The sequence below is a fragment of the Loxodonta africana genome, chromosome 11 (genome assembly GCF_030014295.1).
Source record: "Loxodonta africana isolate mLoxAfr1 chromosome 11, mLoxAfr1.hap2, whole genome shotgun sequence".
In the NCBI taxonomy this organism is placed as follows: Eukaryota; Metazoa; Chordata; class Mammalia; order Proboscidea; family Elephantidae; genus Loxodonta; species Loxodonta africana.
The window spans coordinates 902,784-925,050 of record NC_087352.1 but is presented as its reverse complement, the minus strand read 5'-3'; the positions used below and the strand labels follow the sequence as shown (position 1 = coordinate 925,050).

Below are 22,267 nucleotides of genomic sequence, written 5' to 3'. Positions count from 1 at the left end.
AGGCTGGAGCCGCAGCCTCGGTCTTGGACGGGGGAGGAGGCGAGGTCGTGAAAGTGTCTGTGTGGTGAATGACCGTACGGTTGTGACGGGCTGTTCCCGTGGTGGGTGGTGTGGTTCTAACTACAACACCGCGCACAGCACAGTCTGGGAGCCTGTGGCTGTTGCGCGACCCCGCCGTTTGTGTGTGATTGTGACCACGTGCGGCTTTGTGTGTGCGGGTGTGGGGAGCTTATGATTGGTTGGGTGTGATCGCGTTCGTCTCCGGAGGGCTGTGTGATTGTGTGACTGACGTGTGAGGTACTGCATACAGGCGGAGGTACCTGTGACTGCGTGACCACGTGCAGGTGTGGGGGTGCCTCTGACGGTGCTGTTGTAACTTGGTAATAATATGCGGTTGTGCGTGCTCCCTTTGGTAAATGTGATTGTCCTTATGTGACCGTTTGAGGTGTAGGGTGTGAGGCCCTGTTGCCTTGGGGGTGGGTTGCCTATAGAAGTGTATCCCCATGGTGAGTGTGCGACTGGGTATGTGTGTACAGTTTTATCACTTATGTATAGCTTCCTAAGCATTATACTGTGATTTTCCGCGGTTTTTCAACTTTATATGAATGCTGTCATAAGTCATGTCTTTTGCTATGTTTATGAGTATCATCCGTATTAGATACGTTAAAAAAATAATCAAAACATAAAGAAATTAAAACATAGGGCTTGTTTCAGCAGTTATGCCATATGCCTATAGGGAGTCAATTCTGTTTATTAAAAAAAACGAATGGCTTAATGTAGGCTAGTTACAGTGAAGCTTTTAAAGTGAAGAGGAGGGAGCAGAATAGAAAAGCAACCATTGGCTAATTTAACGTGGTTGATTAAACCATGCCCCTCCCCGCTTGCTGAAATCAGCTGGCTTCAGGTGGTATCTAGGTCTCTAGCCTGGTGGAGTGTGGCAGGCATCATTAATTTGCACAAATCTTCGGGTGTCGTCTGGAGATTTTAAAATGATAAAAGGTACTGGAGAAAAGACCTAGCCATCTGCTCTCTTAAAGATTAAAACCTAGGAAACCCTATGGGGCAGTTCTACTCTGTTCTATAAGGTGACTATGAGTTGAAATCAACTTGACAACACACAACAATGAAAACAACTTCAATTATTCAGGGAATTCGTGGGGTTAGCTCTCAGAAAACAAGGGAAATTACCTGAAGTTACATTCTTTGCATTAGGTGAAGTCCAGCTAGTTTATGGTTAACAAATGTCATTGTCACAAACAGGGTTTGCAAAGACTTAAATCATTGTGTCAATCTGAGCCTCTGTTTCCTTATTATTAACAGATATAATAGTGGTTTATTCATTTTCTTTACTATTTTGTATTCTAGATTTTAAGTATACCACAATTTTTCATCCCTTCTAATAATGGTGGACGTTTGAGTTATTTCCGTTTTTTTAATTTTATGAACAATGCTGCCATGAACATTCTTTTACACAGGGTACACCTGCATGAGTTCACCTACCCAGGGAGTTGCTGGGTCATAGGATATATTCCACTTTACTAAATAGTGCCAAAATATTTACCATAGAGGTTACACAGATTTGTACTTGCACAGCAATGTTTTCGTTTTTCTTAGTCGTGAAAATATACAAACCAAAACATTCACCATTCAACAATTGCCATTTACAGTTCAGTGACATTGATTACCTTTATTGCTACCCTTTTCCAAAACATTTCACCATCATTAATATAGACTTAATATTCCTCAAACAAAAATTCACCCTTTCCTCCTTCTTTCCAACCCTGTTGTTGTTAGGTGCAGTCGAGTGGGCTCCGACTCATAGCGACCCTATGCACAACAGAACAAAACACTGCCCGGTCCTGCGCTATCCTTAGAATAGCTGTTATGCTTGAGCTCATTGTTGCAGCCACTGTGTCAGTCCACCTCCTTGAGGGTCTTCCTCTTTTCTGCTGACCCTGTACTCTGCCAAGCAAGATGTCCTTCTCCAGACACTGATCCCTCCTGACAACATGTCCAAAGTATTTAAGACACAGTCTTGCCATCCTTGTGCCCAAGGAGCATTCTCATTGTACTTCTTCCAAGACAGATTTATTCACTCTTCTGGCAGTCCATGGTATACTCAACATTCTTCCGCCAACACCACGGTTCAAAGGCATCAGTTCTTCTTCAGTCTTCCTTACTCATTGTCCAACTTTCACATGCATATGATGTGATTCAAAATACCATGGCTTGGGTCAGGCCCGCCTCAGCCTTCAAGTCTTTGCTCTTCGACACTTTAAAGAGGTCCTTTGCAGCAGATTTACCCAATGCAATGCATCTTTTGATTTCTTGACTGCTGCTTCCATGGCTGTTGATTGTGGATCCAAGTAAAATGAAATCCTTGACAACTTCAATCTTTTCTCCGTTTAGCATGATGTTGCTCATTGGTCCAGTTGTGAGGATTTTTGTTTTCTTTATGTTGAGGTGCAATCCATACTGAAGGCTGTGGTCTTTGATCTTCGTTAGTAAGTGCTTCAAGTCCTCTTCACTTTCAGCAAGCAAGTGTCATCTGCATAACGCAGGTTGTTAATGTGCCTTCCTCCAATCCTGATGCCCCGTTCTTCATATAGTACAGCTTCTCGGATTATTTGCTCAGCATACAGATTGAATAGGTATGGTGAAAGAATACAACCCTGGTGCACACCTTTCCTGACTTTAAACCAATCAGTATGCCCTTGTTCTGTCCGAACAGTGCCTCTTGATCTACGTAAAGGTTCCTCATGAACACAGTTAAGTGTTCTGGAATTCCCATTCTTTGCAATGTTATCCGTGATTTCTTATGATCCACACGGTCGAATGCCTTTGCATAGTCAGTAAAACACAGGTAAACATCCTTCTGGTATTCTCTGCTTTCAGCTAGGATCCCTCAGACATCAGCAATGATATCCCTGGTTCCATGTCCTCTTCTGAAACCGGCCGGGATTTCTGGCAGTTCCCCGTCAATATACTGCTGCAGCCGTCTTTGAGTGATCTTCAGCAAAATTTTGCTTGCGTGTGATATAATTTCCACATTCGGTTGGATCACTTTTCTTGGGAATAGGCATAAATATGGATCTCTTCCAGTCAGTTGGCCAGGAAGCTGTCTTCCATATTTCTTGGATAAACGAGTGAGCACCTCTAGCACTGCATCTGTTTGTTGAAACACCTCAATTGATATTGTTTTTTACCAATGCCTTCAGAGCAGCTTGGACTTCTTCCTTCAGTACCATCGGTTCCTGATCATATGCTACTTCTTGAAATGGTTGAACATCGACTAATTCTTTTTGGTATAATGACTGTGTATTCCTTCCATCTCCTTTTGATGCTTCCTGCGTCATTTAATATTTTCCCCCATAGAATCTTTCGCTATTGAAACTCAAGGCTTGAATTTTTTCCACCACTAATAATCTTTGGTTTCTGTTTATTTGCTTATATATAAGTGAGATCATACAGTATTTGTCTTTTTGCAACTGACTGACTTCTCTCGGCATAATGTTTTCAAGGTTGACCCATGTTGTGGCATGTACCAGGACTTCATTTCTCTTTTTAGCTACATAATATTCTGTTGTATGTGTATACCACATTTTGTTTATCCATTCGTCTTCTGGTGATGAACATTTCAGTTGTTTCCACCTTTTGGCTATTGTAGGAAGTGTTGCAGTGAACTTTAGTGTACAGGTTTCTGCTTGTGTTCCTGCTTTCACTCCTTCTGAATGTATATGTGGGATTGAGATTGCAGGGTAATATGGTAGTTCTGTATTCAACCTTTGGAGTAACTGCTAAACTGTTTGCCATGGTGGTTTCACCACATTACATTCCCACCAGCAATGGATGAGGGATCTGGTTTCTCCACAACCTCCCCATCATCTGTTGTTCTCCATTTTTTTGATCTTTCAAATGTGGTGAGTTTTTATTTACATTCAAATGTGGGTGAGTTTTTATTTACATCCCCCTATGGCTGCTAACCAAAAGGTTGGCAGTTCACATCTACCAGGAGTTCCGTGGAAACCATATGGGGCAGTTCTGCTCTGTCCTGTTGGGTCACTATGAGTTAGAATCGACTCAGTGGCAACGGGTTTGGTTTTTTTTTTTTAATAATTTTTATTGTGCTTTAAGTGAAAGTTTACAATCTCTCACGCAAAAACCCATATACACCCAGCTACACACTCCTTTTTTACACACTCCCAATTACTCTCCCCCTAAAGAGACAGCCCGCTCTCTCCCTCCACTCTCTCTTTTCGTGTCCATTTCACCAGCTTCTAACCCCTTCCACCCTCTCGTCTCCCCTCCAGGCAAGAGATGCCAACATAGTCTCAAGTGTCCACCTGAGGGTTTTTTTTTTTTTTTAATGGCTATTGATGTTGAGTATCTTTTCAAGTGCTTGTTGGCCATTGAACATCCATTTTGGTGAAATGTCTGCCCATTTTTTGACTGGGTTTTCTTTTGTTGTTACATCATAGAAGTTATATATAGTTCAAATGTTATTAGGCCCTTATCTGATACATGAGGCCCTGGTGGCACAGTGGTTAAGAGCTCGACTGCTAACCAAAAGGTCAGCAGTTCAAATCTACCAGCCGCTCCTTGGAAACCTTATGGGGCAGTTCTGTCCTGTAAGGTCGCTATGAGTTGGAATCAACTCGATGACATTGGGTTTGGTTTGGCTTTTGGGGATCTGACATATGGTTTCTGAAAATTTTCTCCAAGTCTGTAGGTTGTCCTTTCACTTTGTTGATAAACTCCTTTGATGCAAAAAAGTATTTCGTTTTTATGAGGTCCCACCTATCTATTTTGCCTTTTGCTGCTCAAGCTCTTGTTATCATATTTCATAATCTGTTAGTATCAGTTGATTCTTTTTCAGGACTTGGGACCTGTCTTAGTCATCTAGTGCTACTATAACAGAAATAGCACAAGTAGACAGCTTTAACAAAAAGAAATTTATTCCCTTACAGTCTAGGAGGCTAGAAGTCTGAAATGAGGGTGCCAGTTCCAGAGGACGGCTTTCTCTTTCTTGTCGGCTCTGGAGGGCGGTCCTTTTCATCAATATTTCCCTGGTCTAGGAGCTTTCCAGCACAGGGACCTCAGTTCCAAAGGAAACGCTCTGCTCCTGGCATTGCTTTCTTGGTGGTGTGAGGTCTCGCTGTCTCTCTGCTCGCTTCCCTCTTTTATATCTCAGAAGAGATTGGCTTAAGCCACAATCCAATCTTGTAGATTGAGTCCTGCCTTATTAACATAACTGCTGCTAATCTCATCTCATCGACATCATAGAGATAGGATTTACAAAACAGGAAAATCCCATCCGATGACAAAATGGCGGACAGTCACACAATACTGGGAACCATGGCCTAGCCAAACTGATGCACACATTTGGGGGACACAGTTCAATCCATGACAGGACCTGATTGCACAATGCAGTATCACCAAAAACTAGTTTGACCAATGTATATGAAAACTTACAATGTATAAGACCTTTGTATCAAAAAAATAATCCACCACAACCAAGTGGGATTTATACCACGTATGCAAGGTTGGTTCAATATTAGAAAAACCATTAATGTAATCCACCATATAAATAAAACCATAGACAAAAACCACATGATCTTATCAATGGATGCAGAAAAGGCATTTGACAAAGTTCAATACCCATTCATGATAAAAACTCTCAGCAAAATAGGAATTGAAGGAAAATTCCTCAACATAATAAAGGGCATCTATACAAAGCCAACAGCCAACATCATTCTAAATGGAGAGAGCCTGAAAGCATCTCCCTTGAGAACGGGAACCAGACAAGGATGCCCCTTATCACCGCTCTTATTCAACATTGTGCTAGAGGTCCTAGCCAGAGCAATTAGGCTAGACAAAGAAATAAAGGGCATCCGGATTGGCAAGGAGGAAGTAAAATGATCTCTATTTGCAGATGACATGATCTTATACACAGAAAACCCTAAGGAATCCTCAAGAAAACTACTGAAACTAATAGAAGAGTTCAGCAAAGTTTCAGGTTACTAGATAAACATACAAAAATCACTTGGATTCCTCAACATCAACAAAAAGAACATCGAAGAGGAAATCACCGAATCAATACCATTCACAGTAGCCCCCAAGAGGATAAAATACTTAGGAATAAATCTTACCAAAGATGTAAAAGACCTATACAAAGAAAACTACAAAGTACTAGTGCAAGAAACTAAAAAAAAAAAAGAGTAGAACTGCCCCATAGAGTTTCCAAGGAACACCTGGCGGATTTGAACTGCCTACCTCTTGGTTAGCAGCCGTAGCACTTAACCACTACACCACCAGGGTTTCCGAGAAACTAAAAGGGACCTACGTAAGTGGAAAAAATACGTTGCTCATGGATAGGAAGACTTAACATAGTAAAAATGTCTATTCTACCAAAAGCCATCTATATATACAATGCACTTCCGATCCAAATTCCAACGACATTTTTTAATGTGATGGAGAAACAAATCACCACTTCATGTGGAAGGGAAAGAAGCCCTGGATAAGTAAAGCATTACTGAAAAAGACACAAAGTGGGAGGCCTCACTCTACCTGATTTTAGAATCTATTATATTATAGACTGGAAGGAGGGAGCAGGCTGACTCATTAGGGGGAGAGTAAATGGGAGTATGTAGCGAGGTGTATATAAGTTTATATGTGAGAGACTGACTTGATTTGTAAACTTTCACTTAAAGCAGAATAAAAATTATTTTAAAAAAAATGTATATGACCTTTGACCAATTATATTTTCAAGAGCTAATCCTTCAGAGTTCATATATGGATAAGGTGATACATGTACAACGGTATTTATTATAGCATCGTTCGTAGTAGCAAAATACTAGAGATAAACCATCTGCAGCAGATTGGTTAAATAAATTAAGGTGTATCCATTTGTTGGAATACTTTTTGCTATTAAGAGAATTATTTAGCTCTATGGACTAGTTGGTATTAGTCCTAAGATATATTGTTAAAAACAGCAATGTGGATAACAGGGTGTATAATAACCTCAAATTTATGTAAAAAAAATTTTTTTTATATCTTTGTGTGTGTGTACATGCATGTGTCTGCAGGCATATTCTCTAAGTCAGATCATGTTGCCCAAATCCACCCAGTTCCAGTCAGAACTGGGGTCTTTGGAATCGGGGATAATGAGAGACTTGCCCATCCTTCTCACTAATGCCCCTTAAGTATTGTGTGTGGTGAACAGAGGGAAGGGGATCATTCTGGGAGCTGTGAGTCAAATTAGGTCTGAGATAACTTCTTTTTCTTTCCCCAGATCTGCCATTTTCCAAAAGAGGTGCCCAGAAGAAGGGTTCTTTTTAGTAAATATCAAAGCCATGGCTCAGGTGAGATGCTGTTTCCTTTTGCTCAGAGTCATTTTTACCCCTAGTACATGTATGCATTTGCTTTCCTTTTCATGACACTTTTGCTGTTTACAAAAAACTTTCTGATAGTTCAGTTGTAAGCAGCTGTCAGTTTTCTTACCCTTGCTCTAAAGGGAAAGGGTTCTAACAGCCCAAGTCAAAAAGTTTCTCTCTTGATGAAGACGTTTATAGAAAAAAGTGCTTGGATGATCATTGTTAGACAAAGAGAAGAGAATATCTGGTTAAAGATTTTCAAGCTTTTAACTGACAATTAGTTGTTAGTCAGGTAAGTGGTTAGCTAACAAGTTTATCAGAAGGTGTTTGGATCAGATTAAAATCCATCAGGTAATTGCTTATGAATTTCATCAAGAATGCTCATATTTTCCCACAAAGAGATTGTGAATTACGTAACATGAAATGGTCTGACCCAGAACAGGTTTGGAGCAGTTTTCTCTATGCTGGCTAACGGGGTCCTCTATCAGGATGCTGATCCCCATTTCCTCCTCAACAACCCAGTGCTGTTCCCAGTTCCCCTTTCTTCTTCAAGAAATTTTTATTTACTCGTTTAGTAAATCCTTCAGCATCCCCTCCTTCAGATTTCTGCCAGAAGTTCTGTTGGAACCAAAGTGTGTTCCCTAATTATTAATGAAACTGATGTATTTGGACAGTGATTTGACGGGATGGAGATGAATAATTAGGGGCATCTCATAGGGATTCCTGGTGGCACAGCGGTTAAGAGCTCAGCTGTTGACTAAAGTTCGAATCTACCAGCTACTCCTTGGAAACCCTATGGGGCAGTTCTTCTCGTTCAGAATCAACTCTACAGCAACAGGTTTGGTTTTTTTTTTTTTTTTCCATAGGAAAAAGCCCTGATGATGTACACAGGCCTGGGTGTCTTAGTGAGAAAATATGTACAGTGGTGTTACTAGATTTCAGTCCTAGTGCATGGTGAGACCTCCTGGTTTATGAGGTCTTTCAGGCTCGTGGGTGTGACTGGTGGTCTGTACAAAACCCTGACATCCCACCAGGCACCCATGAGAGGTAGGCTTCAGTAAAGCCGTTGTGGGCATCTAGATCATTCTCCATCAACTTCCTGTAACTCAGGAACAGGGAGAATTTGCAGTTGGGTGATGGGTGGTTATAGCTAAGATTGAACTAGTGCTGGGAGGGTCCTTAATGGTCATCTCCAGTCTAAAGATCTAAAAACAAGAGCAGAGTCGTCGCTATATCCATATAATGGGATATCAGTCAATTTTAAAAAATTATGCTTATGAAAGAATTTGTTGCAACAAAGGATAATTCTTACGTAATGGTGTGGCATGAGAATGGACCAGAGTCTTAAAACTCTTAAATTATATGCAAATTTAATTTTCTAAAATAAAAAATTTAAAGTCATTTTACACATATTTACAAGACTTATTCCACCCTTGCCCCATCACTAGCCCCACCGCCAAAAGGTGGCTGCCCTCAACTCTTGAATATGTTTTATTTGCTATTTTTTGATGAATAAATTTTACTCATCGTCTCTTGCCTTTCTGCAGAGTAGAAGGGGACATCGTACGCCCTCAATAAAAAGAAATTAAACAGTTGCCATCGAGTCAGTTCTGACTCATGGCATCTCCGTGTGTTTCAGAGTAGAACTTAGCACAGGGCTTTCCATATCTGCACCCTTTTGGAAGTAGATCCGCCAAGCCTGTCTTCCGAGATGCTTCTAGGTGGATTTGAACTGACAACCTTTCAATTGGTAGTCGAGTGCTTAACGCTTTACACTACCTGGGAACTTCTCTCCTCCTGTATTTCATCCCCTGTTTCTCTGCCTCTGTTATTAATTACATCCCAATTTTCAGCTAAATCAATAGTGTACATATTATTGTGACTGCAGGTGTTCAGTCCTAACACAAGCTCAGCCCTAGCTCATGGTTTCATTCTAGGACAACCTTTCATATTTTTGTACTTGTTTGCTTTTTTTTTCCCCTTGTTTGCTTAGTGATCCGTGTGTTTATACCCAAAATACCAAGCGTCACTACCATATGCCATCAACCATGTTTTTCCATCTGGTCAGTACATCATTTCTTTTTGAACATGGTGCTGCAGTACAGTGGGTTTCTCTTTATATGTGACTTTTCTGGCCCTGCATTTGTAATTCTGCCATGGTGATTTGCTAGGCCGCAGTCTTGCCAGGGGGATTGGACAGTTTACTGTGCAAATAAGGCACGTAAAACCTGTACAGGAATTTGACAGTTTATCATGCAGATAAGGTGCCTGTGGCCCACCAAGGAGATTGGTCAGCCTGTGGTCTTAGTGGGAGGAAAAGCTTAAAAAGGCTAATCCCACAGTGGTTGGGGGGGACCTCACCACCATCAAGAAGAAGAACTTGGGGTGGGGTGCATCCTTTGGACCCAGGGTCCCTGTGCTGAAAACCTCCTAGACCCAGGAGAGAGAGAGAGTTGTTACCCTGAAGACAGTGAGAGACGGCAACAACAGGAGGATGCAGGAGGCTTGCTGGTAGAGTGGGGTGCCTCTGGGCACTTAACAGAGGAGAAAACAGCTGTAGCAGGCCAGAGGCTAGGCCGAGTGAGGCCTGCCTGCAGGCATGGCTGAGAGAAAGCTGAGAGCTGTCCTGGTTGGAAGGTGTCCTGACTGATGAACTTACCCTGACTCCTGAATTGTGACCTGTTCCCACTGCCCGCTGCATCAAGATTCTGACTCACAGCGACCCTATAGGACAGAGTAGAACTTCCCCATAGCGTTACAGGGCTGTAAATACTGAAGCAGACTGTCACATCTTTGTCCTGCTGAGCAGCTGCTGGGTTCAGACCACATACCTTTTGGTTAGCAGCCGAGCACTTTAACCACTGCACAACCAGGGCTCCTGTTGTAACCTGTTACTTCCCTAATAAGCCCTGTAAATGTGAGTATGGTGTGTCAGTTCTGTGTGGCCATTGCGATGAATTATCAAACCCAGCAGAGAAATAAGAGTGCTATGGGAGGACGGCTGGCGTCAGAATTGGTGAAAAGGTTGGAGAGTACAGGTGTGTGTGAGCTCCACTTCCCAGGAATCAGCTTGGAGCTGATGGTTCTTCTCATTCCCCTTTGTGCAGTCAGGTGACTTCTGCTGCCGCTACCTTACTGTTGGCATCAGAAGTGGGATCCTTTGCAATGGCTCCTGACTGATGGAAACAAGGGGTTTTGGAAGGAAAAGGATGAAAGGGCGTGGGAAGTGAAACTTGATTCTTGGATAGTTGCTTCTGTGGTTGTTACCTGTAATGGCTAAAAGGAAGGTAAGAGACATTATACTGGAGCAGCCAATAGGGAAACTGAGGATAAGAAAGCCTATCTGGAGTGGCCTGGGGAAAAAGCTCAGCAGGTTAAGAAAGATGACTGATAGGGGGCATTGGGCCTTTGGGTTCTACCCAGCCAGAGGCCCAGGGCTATATGAATATGAAGGGGAAGATAGTCTAGGGGTGAAGAGAAGATGAAACCAGAAGGTTTAAAAAGGCTATGTGTTTCTGGGAGCCCTGGTAGTGCAGTGGTTAAGCATCTGGACCAAAAGGTTAGCAGTTCGAATCCACCAGCTGCTCCTTGGGGCAGTTCTACCCTGTCCTATAGGGTTGCTATGAGTCCATATCGACTTGATGGCAGTAGTTTGAGTTTATGTGTTTCCCCTATCTGGTGTAAAACAGACTTAAATGTTTGATCGAGATGAATATTGTGTATTGTAAAAAACAGAGCATGTAACTCCGCCCTTCAGGCAATACTGATTGGATATGCTAAAAGGGAACTAAGATTTACCCTAAAGAAACACAGGCTGTTTGTTTCAATACAGTAGCCCTGTGTAGAGAGTATTGGAGGCTTAGGTTGGAAATCTGAGCCCCACCCAGAAACTTTGGAGCAGGAAATCTGCATTTGAAGGACATGCACATGAACTGATGGGAGAGCAGGAAAAAAAGGGGACTGTTCTTGCCTTTGGACTTGGGGCAAGTGGTTTGCCATTGGCTGCATCAAGGCATGAAACGTCAGTGCCCGTCAAGAATCCCTTTCCAGGACTGGAAGTTACAGGGAGCCAGCAAGTAGCTAGCCTAGTGTGCTTGCTGAGGTGACCACCTGGATCCATGAGATGAGTGGAAGTGGGGGAGGTGCAACAGTGAAGGGATGGGTTTGAGTCTGGACAGGTTCCTTTGGCACTCATTGACCTAGCTAGTCCTGGTGGCTAGGGAGGGATAAGAGAGAGGAAGGCGCTAGCTGGTCTGAAGTGCAGGGCGTTGTGTGGATTCCCGAGTCCGCAGCTTGTACCCGTTGACCTAGCCCACAGGGGTTAGGGATGAGCTGGCCAGACCCCGAGTAAATGGGGAAGAGAAAGAGGACTGACGCCATGAGTTGGTGTAAATTGCTGCAGTTTGGTGGCTTCCCCTGGACTGGACTTTGCTTATGGATACAGACGCTCAGAGTTCTAAGCAGAACAGAAAATTCTTCAGAAACATACTTGTCTCCTCAGAGTACTGGTTTGACAGGGACAAGCAATTTAAACATTGGCTGTCTAAAAAGAGGGGAAGTGAGATAAAGGCGTGAAGTAGCTGGCTTCCACACTTTTGTGAGTGTGCTTACACCCAAAATGAGGGCGACATGGGAGGATCCCCACTGAATAGATTCCTCTTTTCCTCATGGGTCTGGGGACAAGAGGATGGGAGAAGCTGCTGGTACAACTGTGTGATTCATTTGTGAGTATTGGCTGCTAATCGGGCAATTGTGATTGCAACAAGTGTAATTGTAGAAGCTGTAGCTGTGAAGGAGTAGACCAGAGGGGAGCCACTGCTGGACTTGAGTACAGTGGCCGTACCGAAAGTCCCTTAAAGGTTTTGCTCAGGGTAAGAGAATAATATTCTCTCAGTTAAATTTCATCAGAGGCCAGAAAGGATGGAGCCGAGACACCTTTGGAGAAGCTGGCCAGGTCAGATGGTCACCTGCAGCAGACCTGAGTGACTGGTACCTGAGACACTCGCCCTGAGGAGTATTTGCCCTACTGAAGGACTAGTTGTTAATAACTGATCTGGACTGGTAGGATGTACAGGGAGAGAGAAGTAACCCAACAAATGTTAAGTATGTGTAAGAACCCATGGCCAAAAAGGGCCAAGGGGTGGTCAGAATTGGTTAAAAAAAAAGGCTAGAGAGTGGAGGTATGTCTGATCTGCACTTCATAGGAATCAACTTTGGGCTGATGGTTCTTCTCATCCTCCCTCCTGAAGTTAAGTAATTCCCAAGGCTACATGACACATGGCTTTTGTCTCCGTGCTCTCATCTGGTCTGGTTCCTCTCTAAGCCTAGTGTACGGTTTTCCTGAGATTTCCCTTTAGTTGTTGTCGTGGGATTTTCCTTCAGCATCACTGCTGTCCTGTGTTACTTCTATTTTCTGATCCTATGTCTTTCTCTTATTTGGTTTACTCCCTTGTTTTGGGGGAGCACATCCTCCAGTAGTTTCCTAAGAAATGGTTTTTGAGTCTTGGGATGCCTAGCAATGTCTCAACCCTCACAATAGAAATGATGGGTTGGTTATAGAATTCTGTGGCAGAATTTTTTTTCCATCAGAGTATTGAGGAATTATTCATATTGTCTTCTTGCTTCAACTGGTGTTCTTGAGAATTCCGTTGCCTTTCTGATTCCGGATGTGTTTTATATAACCTATGTGCCTCCCCTCTGGAAGATTTTAATGTCTTGTCATTTCTCTTATTCTGAAATTTTACTCTTAGATAGTTGAGAAAGAGGAGGGAGGGAGGGAGGGGCTCATATCTATTGATTTACTGTATGACGGGTTTTTTTTTTTTTTTTTCGCTAGATGTTTGTACAGACTATTTCATTTAATTGGGGACACCCCTGAGCTGGATTTTGTGCCGTCCCAGATCTGTTTGGATAGCGGATAGGTCCCTCTGCACGCGGGCGGTTTTGTCCGGCGGAGCAGGATGCCGGGACGGCACACTGATTCATTCACACTAGTGTCCTCACACTTAACTCCCCCACCGGCTTCCCGAACATGTAGCCCCACCCTGTACGCTCACTGTCTGTCACTCCCTCTGCCTTCATGTTTTTTTTCTCTCTCCTTCACAAAAGCATTTCTTCTTATAATTAATAAAAATGCTTGATTAAAGTAATAAACTTGGTTGTTATTCCAGGAGTCAGTGATGTTCAGTGATGTATCCGTAGACTTCTCTCAGGAAGAGTGGGAATGCCTGAATGAGGACCAGAGAGACTTGTACAGAGATGTGATGCTGGAGAATTACAATAACCTGGTTTCAATGGGTAAGGACGCCTGTCCCTAATAATTCAGATTCTGCCCTCGGAAGGTCTGCCTCCTCCAGTGTGAAATGCTCAGCTACCTTTCAAGTAACCAGTTGGATTTCTGCTTCCTGTTCCCAAAGGAATGTTTGGGATGTTGTAGAGTTAGAAAAGGCAATTATGGGGTATGTTTCAAATCCTCTGTTTTTCTGAGTCTTCCTGTAATGTCATGTCTTTGTTGATAATGAAGGGACTGGATTTGAAACCTGGGAGATTCTTAGCTTAAATTTGTTTCATGGCTGTTTTTTTTTTTTTTTTTTTAAGCAGGATGTTCTCTTTCCAAACCAGATGTTATCTCCTTCTTGGAGCAAGGGAAGGAGCCCTGGGTGGTTGACAGAGAGCTGACAAGGGCCCACTGGCCAGGTAAGTGGAGCACAGCAGTGCATAGACTGCACCTTTGAGATGTTACCTGAGAAGCTGCCCTCAAGATCCTAAGACCTGTGTACAAAAGTAAGACCTTTCAGCATGAGCTTTCAGGTGACTTGACCTCGCCTGCGGCCTGTGTTTCCTCTCCTGTCGTACTTCTCCTCCCAGTCTAACCTGCTGGTACTGTCCCCGCCTTGTCCAGCAGCCTCCCTTCTGTGTGCATTGTGGATCACTTCTTCTTCAGCTTCTGATCCTCTTTGTATTTATTCTTATGAAAGCATCACTCTCTTCTGAAATACATTTTTCCTACTGTGCTAAGTACTTATTTTCATTAACAAGGTTTTTTTTTTTTTTTTTGGATATAGTAGTTCATGTATTCATTCTCTACTTCATGCCTTTAACCAGCATTTATTAATTTCCTAATGTGTATGAAATACTCTGCTAGGTGTTGCTGAGATTAAAAAAGGAAGAAGCAATTTCAGAATTCACAGTCTCATAACACACACACACTCATAGCGACCCTATAGGACAGAGTAGAACTGCTCCATAGGGTTTCTAAGGAGCAGCTGGTGCATTTGAACTGCTGACCTTTTGGTTAGGAGCTGAGCTCTTAACCACCGTGCCACCAGGGCTCCTGCAGTCTTCTAGGGGTGCTAAAACTAAAACAGGTCTATGATAACTTCTACAAAGTAAAATCCACCATAAGAAAAGTTTAAACTAGGGAACTCAGCAGGAAGTAAGGCTAAAAATGTAGACAAGGAAATGGTCCACATAGAAGTCATGGGGCAGATTTAGCCCGAGATACCGTTGCCTTGGAAAGAGTATTGGAAATAAAGGGTCTCTGGCCTATAGAGTCGCTATAAGTCGGAATTGATTCGACGGCATTGGGTCGGCATTGGGTTGCCTCTGTTGAGAAGTTAGAGCTGGCAGAGATAGATTTAGTGTGATGGAGGAAAAACAGGACAGTGCTTTTCATTCATTCATTCATTTATTCATCGTATATTTGTTGACCACCTGTCGTATGCCTAGCACTATTCTCAGTGCTAAGATTATACCATTGAATATTACACACAAAATCTCTGTGTTCGAGAGCTTACCTTCCAGTGAGGGGAGATATAAGCAGCTAATTGAATATTTAACATGTAATAGTAAGTGCTAAAAAGAAAAATAAAGTGGGGAAAGAGGGTACTATTTTATGTGAGGCAGTAAGAGAAATTTGCCACTAAGGTGACACGTGAGCAGAAACCTCATGAAGTGCAGAGTAAGTCATACCGTGTGTCATTACTGGGAGGAAGAGCACTCCAGACAGAGGAAGCCAAACGTGCAAGGGCCCCGAGGCAGGCCATGTGCTGGCCGTGCGTCTGAGGAGCAGCTGGGAGGCCAGTGACAAGGACAGAGTGAGAGTGATGGGAGACGAAATCAGAGAGGCAGAAGCAGGAAAGTGTGGTCAGCGTATGCACTGCCACACGGAGCACAGGAAGTCTTTCCACTCTAAGACAAGAGGTCACTGGAAGGTTGTGAGCAGGGTTGACACGATCCAACTTATTTTTAAAAGCTTCACCCTAGTTGCTTTGTAGGGTGAGGCTGAAGCAGGGAGACCATTTAGAGGCTTTTGCAATAGTCTGATTGAGATATCAGTGATGGGTTGGAGACCCTTTAAAATGTTACCAATAGTGGTGAAGGGCAGGTGGGATTTGGAATCTTTACCAAAGAAGAGCAGGCAGGATTTGGTCTTAGAGTGTAAGAGAAAAAGAGAAGTCAAGCTTTTTGGAGAGAACACAGGGAAAAGTGAGTTTTGTTTGTATGTGCGTTTATTGAGGTAGGGAAAGGGTGGGTTTAGTGGGTTTATTACTTCTTTGCGTGTATTAACTTTGAGATGCTAATTGGACACTGAGCATGTAGGCAGTTTGATATATAAGTCTGGAATTTAGGGGGAAGATTGGTGTTGGAGAATAATTCTTCGGTGTAGAAACACAGAGCCTTGTGACTAGAGGAGAGAACCTAAGTGAGCATAGATAAAGGCAAACACAGAACCCTAGGGCGTCCGGCATCTAGAGGTCTGCAGGATGGGGAAGGTTTAGCAAGAACTGTAGGTTAGCAGCCAGTGGGTAGAATGTTAGCTCATAGGAGGCCAAGTGTCATAAAAGGAAAGATCTGCCCATACAAATTAGAATTGTTGTTGTTAGGTGCTGTCGAGTTGGCTCCGACTCATAGCGACCCTACGCACGACAGAACGAAACACTGCCTGGTCCTGCGCCATCCTCACAGTTGTTGCCATGCTTGAGCCCCTGTGTCAGTCCACCTCATTGAGGGTCTTCCTCTTTTTCGCTGACCCTGTACTTTATCAAGCATGATGTCCTTCTTCAGGGAGTGGTCCCTCCTGATAAGATGTCCAAAGTATGTAAGACGTAGTCTCGCCATCCTTGCTTCTAAGGAACATTCTGATTGTACTTCTTCCAAGACGGATTTGTTCATTCTTTCGGCAGTCCATGGTATATTCAATATTCTTCGCCAACATCACAAATCAAAGGCGTCAGTTCTTCGTTCTTCCTTATTCATTGTCCAGCTTTCACATGCATATGAGGTGACTGAAAACACCATGGCTTGGGTCAGGTGCACCTTAGTCTTCAAGGTAACATCTTTGCTTTTCAACACTTTAAAGAGGTCTTTTGCAGCAGATTCGCCCAATGCAGTGTGTCTTGATTTCCTGACTGCTGCTTCCATGGGTGTTGATTATGGATCTAAGTAAAATGAATCCTTGAAAATTTCAGTCTTTTCTCCATTTATCATGATGTTTATTGGTGCAGTTGTGAGGATTTCTGTTTTCTTTATGTTAAGGTATAATCCATACTGATAGCTGTGGTCTTTGATCTTCATAAATAAGTGCTTCAAGTCCCCTTTCAGCAAGCAGGGCTGTTGTCATTTGCATTAAAATGAACATAAAAATGAACCCAGTGTAATTATAAATTGTGAAAATACTGTCGAGGAAGAGAACAGAGTGCTAAAAGGGTAATTACAAGGAAAGCATAATTTGGTCATGGGATCAGGGAAGATCTCAAGAAGTATGACCTTTAAGTGGAAATTTGGAAAATACATAGTTGTTATTGAGGTCAAGAGTGAAAGAAAACACCTTCAGGACATAAGCAAGAACACCTGGAAAGGACTTGAGAGGGACAACGTCCTTGAAGCATTCGAAGAACTGAAACACAGGACCAGTATGGATGGGGCTTAGAACGCAGTGGGGAGCGTAGTGTGAGATTGGGCTGAAGAGACAGGCAGGAGCTAGAGCAGTCAGAGCTTTACACACCATGTTCAGGAGTTTGGCTTTTATCATAAGAGCGATGTTGTATGGAAAGCCCCTGAAAGATTGTGAGCAGTGCAGTGACGGGCTGAATGTCATTCTAGTGCCCTAAAGGATTCAAGATTGCAAACCTCAGGTGGGGAAACTAGGCAGGAGGCTATTCCTGGAGTGTGAGGGATGGATGTTTTCCATTAGGTATTGGTGCTGGACATGGGGGAAGAGAAGAGTTTCAGGAGATTTTTTAGGAGCAAGACTTGGCAGGGTTTGCTGAATGGTTGTACGGGAATAGGAAGGAGATGACACTGGGGTGATTGTTACCATTGTGGCAGGAGCCTCTCCTCTAGGTCCGTAGTGTGTTCTCCTAACCACTTCATTTGCCAGATGTCCCCATTTTTATACAGTAGTTAATATTATCCACCAAATAGTAAACATTTGTTTTATACTGGGTAGTTTACATACATTATGTCAACAAGGAACTGGGGACTCAGAAAGATGAACCAATTTTCCCAAGAATATCAAACTTGTAACTGTCTGAGTTTGAGTTTAAAACTGAGTTACAACCTGAATCTACTTCCTCTGATCTTTCAGTGGCAACACACTGCCTCCCATCTTATTCGCTTCCCTCTCTTTAATCCTACAGATACGTTTCCTGTCAGCCAGTCAGTCGGCCATCACTGCTGTAACATTTGTGCACCTACGTCCCCTCTCCTAAGGCCAGCGTCACAGAATTCCAAGGCAAACATGTTTTCATCAAACCCCAAACATATATTTTATTGGCAAAAGAATCTTCCCTGTCTACCATTCATGCTACATTCATTCAGCATTTGACTTTTCCTAATATATTCTCCAGTCTAGATTGTCACAATTTCCTTATCATTTGTTAAAAAGCCCCCAGCCCTCCAGTTACTGAGTGTAGACAACTAGTGTCCAGTAGAACTTTCAGCGATGATGGAAATTTCCTGTTTGTGATTTCCAGTATGGTAGCCACTAACCACATGTGGATATTAAATCTGGATAATACAACTGAGGAATTAAATTTTATTTAATTTCAGGTATTTTAAATTTAAATAGCCGCATAGGGCTAGTGACTGTTAGATGAATATACATTTAACCAGGTGTCTGTAAACTTTTCCTTAAAGGTCCAGGTAATTACTGTTTTAGGCTCTTAGGCCATGCAGTTTCTGTCACAACTACTCACCTCCACCGTTGTAACTCAAAAGCGGCTATAGACAGCACGTAGACAAATGGGTGTGGCTGTGTCCCGGTAAGGCGTCAATTACCAAAACGAGCACAGTGCCACCGGTTGTCGTTTGCCAACCTCTAGTCCTCATCAAGTAGGCACATTCATTTAATTCTGACAAGAATCTTATTAAAAAACCAAAACCAACCTGTTGCCGTCCAGTCGATTCCGACTCATAGCGACCCTATATGACTGAATAGAACTGCCCCATAAGATTTCCAAGGAGCAGCTGGTGGATTCAAACTGCCGATCTTTTAGTTATCAGCTGAGCTCTTAACCACGGAACTAGCGGGGCTCCTCATCCTATTAAGCAGATATGATAATTTCTCTTCTTTTACACTTCGTGCTGTGTGATGCTGTGTGTGTCTGCTGTGCAGTGACTACCTACATATACATATATGTGATTAGACTCATCCTTGTCATAGCAAGCTGTGTACTTAGCAAGCTCCCTAAGTCACCCCGATCTATACCAGTGTTTGGGAACTGATGACTTCCTTTACTCCCCTAATCACTGCCCTCTTCCTACTGGGTGACCTGTCTTCTATTTCTCTTCTTTTCTTGTCTGTTTTTTAAAATTTAGTTTAATTCTCCCATTTTAAAGTTTTATTTCCCCTGGAACAAGAAAAATGTGAGTAACTGCTTCTGTATTTTCTTTCAGTCCTGGAATCAAGATGTGAGACCAAGAAATTATATCTGAAGAAGGAAAGTTATAAAATAGAACCATCCCAGTGGGAGATAATGGAAAGACTTACAACACATCATCTTCGGTGCTCTAGCTTCAGAGGTGATTGGGAATGCAACGGCCAGTTTGAGAAACAGCTTGGCTCTCCGGACGGGCACTTCAGTCAGCTGGTATTTACTCGTGAAGACATGCCCACTTACCATCAGCATCCATCCTTTACGTTACAGCAAATCATTAGCAGCAAAGAAAGATACCGTGAGACCAAGGAATTTGGGAAAGCCTTCCGACGTGGCCCCCAACTGACTACACATCGGATAATTCATACCATTGAGAAACCCTATGAATGTAAGGAATGTGGAAAGGCCTTTAGACATCTCTCGAGACTCACTCATCATCAGAAAATACATACTGGCAAGAAACCCTTCGAATGTACAGAATGTGGAAAAACCTTTATTTGTGGCTCAGACCTTACTCGCCATCACAGAATTCACACTGGTGAGAAACCCTATGAATGTAAGGAATGTGGAAAGGCCTTTAGTAGTGGCTCAAACTTCACCCGACATCAGAGAATTCACACTGGTGAGAAGCCGTATGAATGTAAAGAATGTGGGAAAGCCTTTAGTAGTGGTTCAAACTTTACTCAGCATCAGAGAATTCATACTGGTGAGAAACCCTATGAATGTAAGGAATGTGGCAATGCCTTTAGTCAGAGCTCACAACTTATTAAACATCAGAGAATCCACACAGGTGAGAAACCATATGAATGTAAGGAATGTGAAAAGGCTTTTCGTTCTGGTTCAGACCTGACTCGACATCAAAGAATTCATACTGGTGAGAAACCCTATGAATGTAAGATATGTGGGAAGGCATATTCTCAGAGTTCACAACTTATTAGTCATCACAGAATTCATACTGGTGAGAAACCCTATGGATATCAGGAATGTGGAAAGACTTTTAACTATGGCTCACAACTTATTCAACATCAAAATTTATACTGGTGATAAACTGTAAAATACGGAAATGTGTATGAAGGCTTTTAATTACAGCTCAAAACTATGTTCAACATCAAAGAATTTATCTTGATAGTAATCCCTATAAATAGAATAACTTAGAAATATCTCACTTGTTCAGGTACTTAGCCTGAGAAAATTCAAGCAAGAGAAACATCCTATGGATAGAATACATTTTGGAAGTCCTTTAATAAAAGCTCATATTTTTTTGATATCAGATGATTCAAACTATATAAAGCATTGAAAATGAAAGCACTTTGGACACTTTCCTAACCTCATCTTAAACATCAGAGAATTCATGCTGAAATGTAATCCTGTGAATTTTTTTTCTAATTTGTCTATAATTCTTTCTTAATTTTTTAATCCTTGATTTGACTGTACAGTCCCTACTGTTTATATCATAGATTATAAAATACCATTATTTTTAAAATACTTTAATACCTGAGAGAAGTGCCCTCTTTATTTTTGAAGATGGCTTATTCTTTTTGCTCTTTACAAAATTAAGGCTTTCTTACTGTAAAAGCAATAGCGAACAACTTTCAGTGAATTAAAAAAAAAGAAACCAAACCCACTGCTGTTGAGTCTATTCCAACTCATAGCAACCCTATAGGACAGGGTAGAACTGCTCCATAGAGTTTCCCCGGAGCGCCTGGTGGATTCGAACTTCGACCTTTTGGTTAGCAGCTGAGCTCTTAACCACTAGGCCACCAAGGTTTCCAGCTTAGTGAATAGAGGTTCATTAGTAGCTTCTTGGTGTTTTCTTGTGCTGTATTATGTTTTCAGTTCCCTATTTTGGATATGGTGGCTTCTTTCCAACTTTTTGCAATTATACACAGGACCCTGACGGACATGACATTATCCCTCAGCACATCTTTGTATCATGTTGTCTTTTTTTTTTTTTTCCAGAAATAATGCACGAATACATTTTCCTTATAAAAGATTTAAACATTGCAAATAAGGTGAAAGTACCCTTGGACCATCATCCCTGTACCATTTCACTACCCAAAGAATAGCCATTGTTATCCATTTATTATTTATCCTTCCTGATCGTTTTTATATATTTTTATAGATGTATGTCTCTGTAGAAACAAATGGGATTATAATACCTACCTCATAATGTTGTGTGAAGATTAAATGAATTAAGACACATAAAGTGCTTAGAACTGTGCCTGTCATTTAATGCTGTGTTCACCATTGCCATTGGTATTATTTGTGGAAAGACTTTTATTGTTAAGCACACCTTACTCAGTATCAGGCAGGGTACTCACATTGAAGAAATACCCTTTCAGAGGGTAATGAATCACTTACTCCCTGTTGAACATGAAATAATAACGGGGAGAGTAATAGGTGCAGCGTGTGAGAATGACTTTATTCAGACTGGCACCCTTTTTGCTATGTTACACGATACCCAATGTAAAACTTTCTTTAAAGAAACAGGTATATAGATAAAACACTGGTGACACTGATAAAGAAAAAAACATGAAAGACAAATGAACATCATTATGTTTGAGAAGTGATAAAACCTTATAGTTACAAATTTTAAATGTTCTACTAATTACAGGGCTTTTTCCTAATACATCGGAAAACCCAGACAAATTAAAAAGGTACATATCTTGCCAGCATTGACTCAGAGAATTAGAACTCTTGGAAGACTCTCTTATAAATACAGGAAATGGAAAAATCAGCATGAACTCTTATTAGGTATTACTAATAAAGCACCAAACACAATTTTTTTCCAGCCAAAAATATATCAAGGGTTCCAGGAACTGATTCAGTTATAGAGAAGTAGACATCTCATTGTACCCCATGATCCTGATGTCAGAAATGGATCAGGAGAGCGCAAGAAAAGAAAGCTATTTTTCTGTATCATATGTGAAGATACACGCGAGCATCCTGAACAGGTTAGCAAACTCCAGGTAACTATTAAAAGAACAAGAGTCACGAACCTGGTTGAGACAGTAA

General features: G+C 42.0%; 1 protein-coding gene across 1 annotated transcript in view; it reads left to right on the top strand.

Annotated features, from left to right (window-relative positions):
- LOC104847148 (uncharacterized) overlaps nt 1-22,267 on the top strand; it is a 66,138-nt gene that overhangs the window by 1,448 nt on the left and 42,423 nt on the right. Inside the window, 5 exon segments of the mRNA XM_064293473.1 lie at nt 7,292-7,361; nt 13,544-13,670; nt 13,971-14,069; nt 19,272-20,280; nt 20,282-20,302. Coding sequence (XP_064149543.1) covers nt 7,292-7,361; nt 13,544-13,670; nt 13,971-14,069; nt 19,272-20,280; nt 20,282-20,302 — 1,326 coding nt within the window.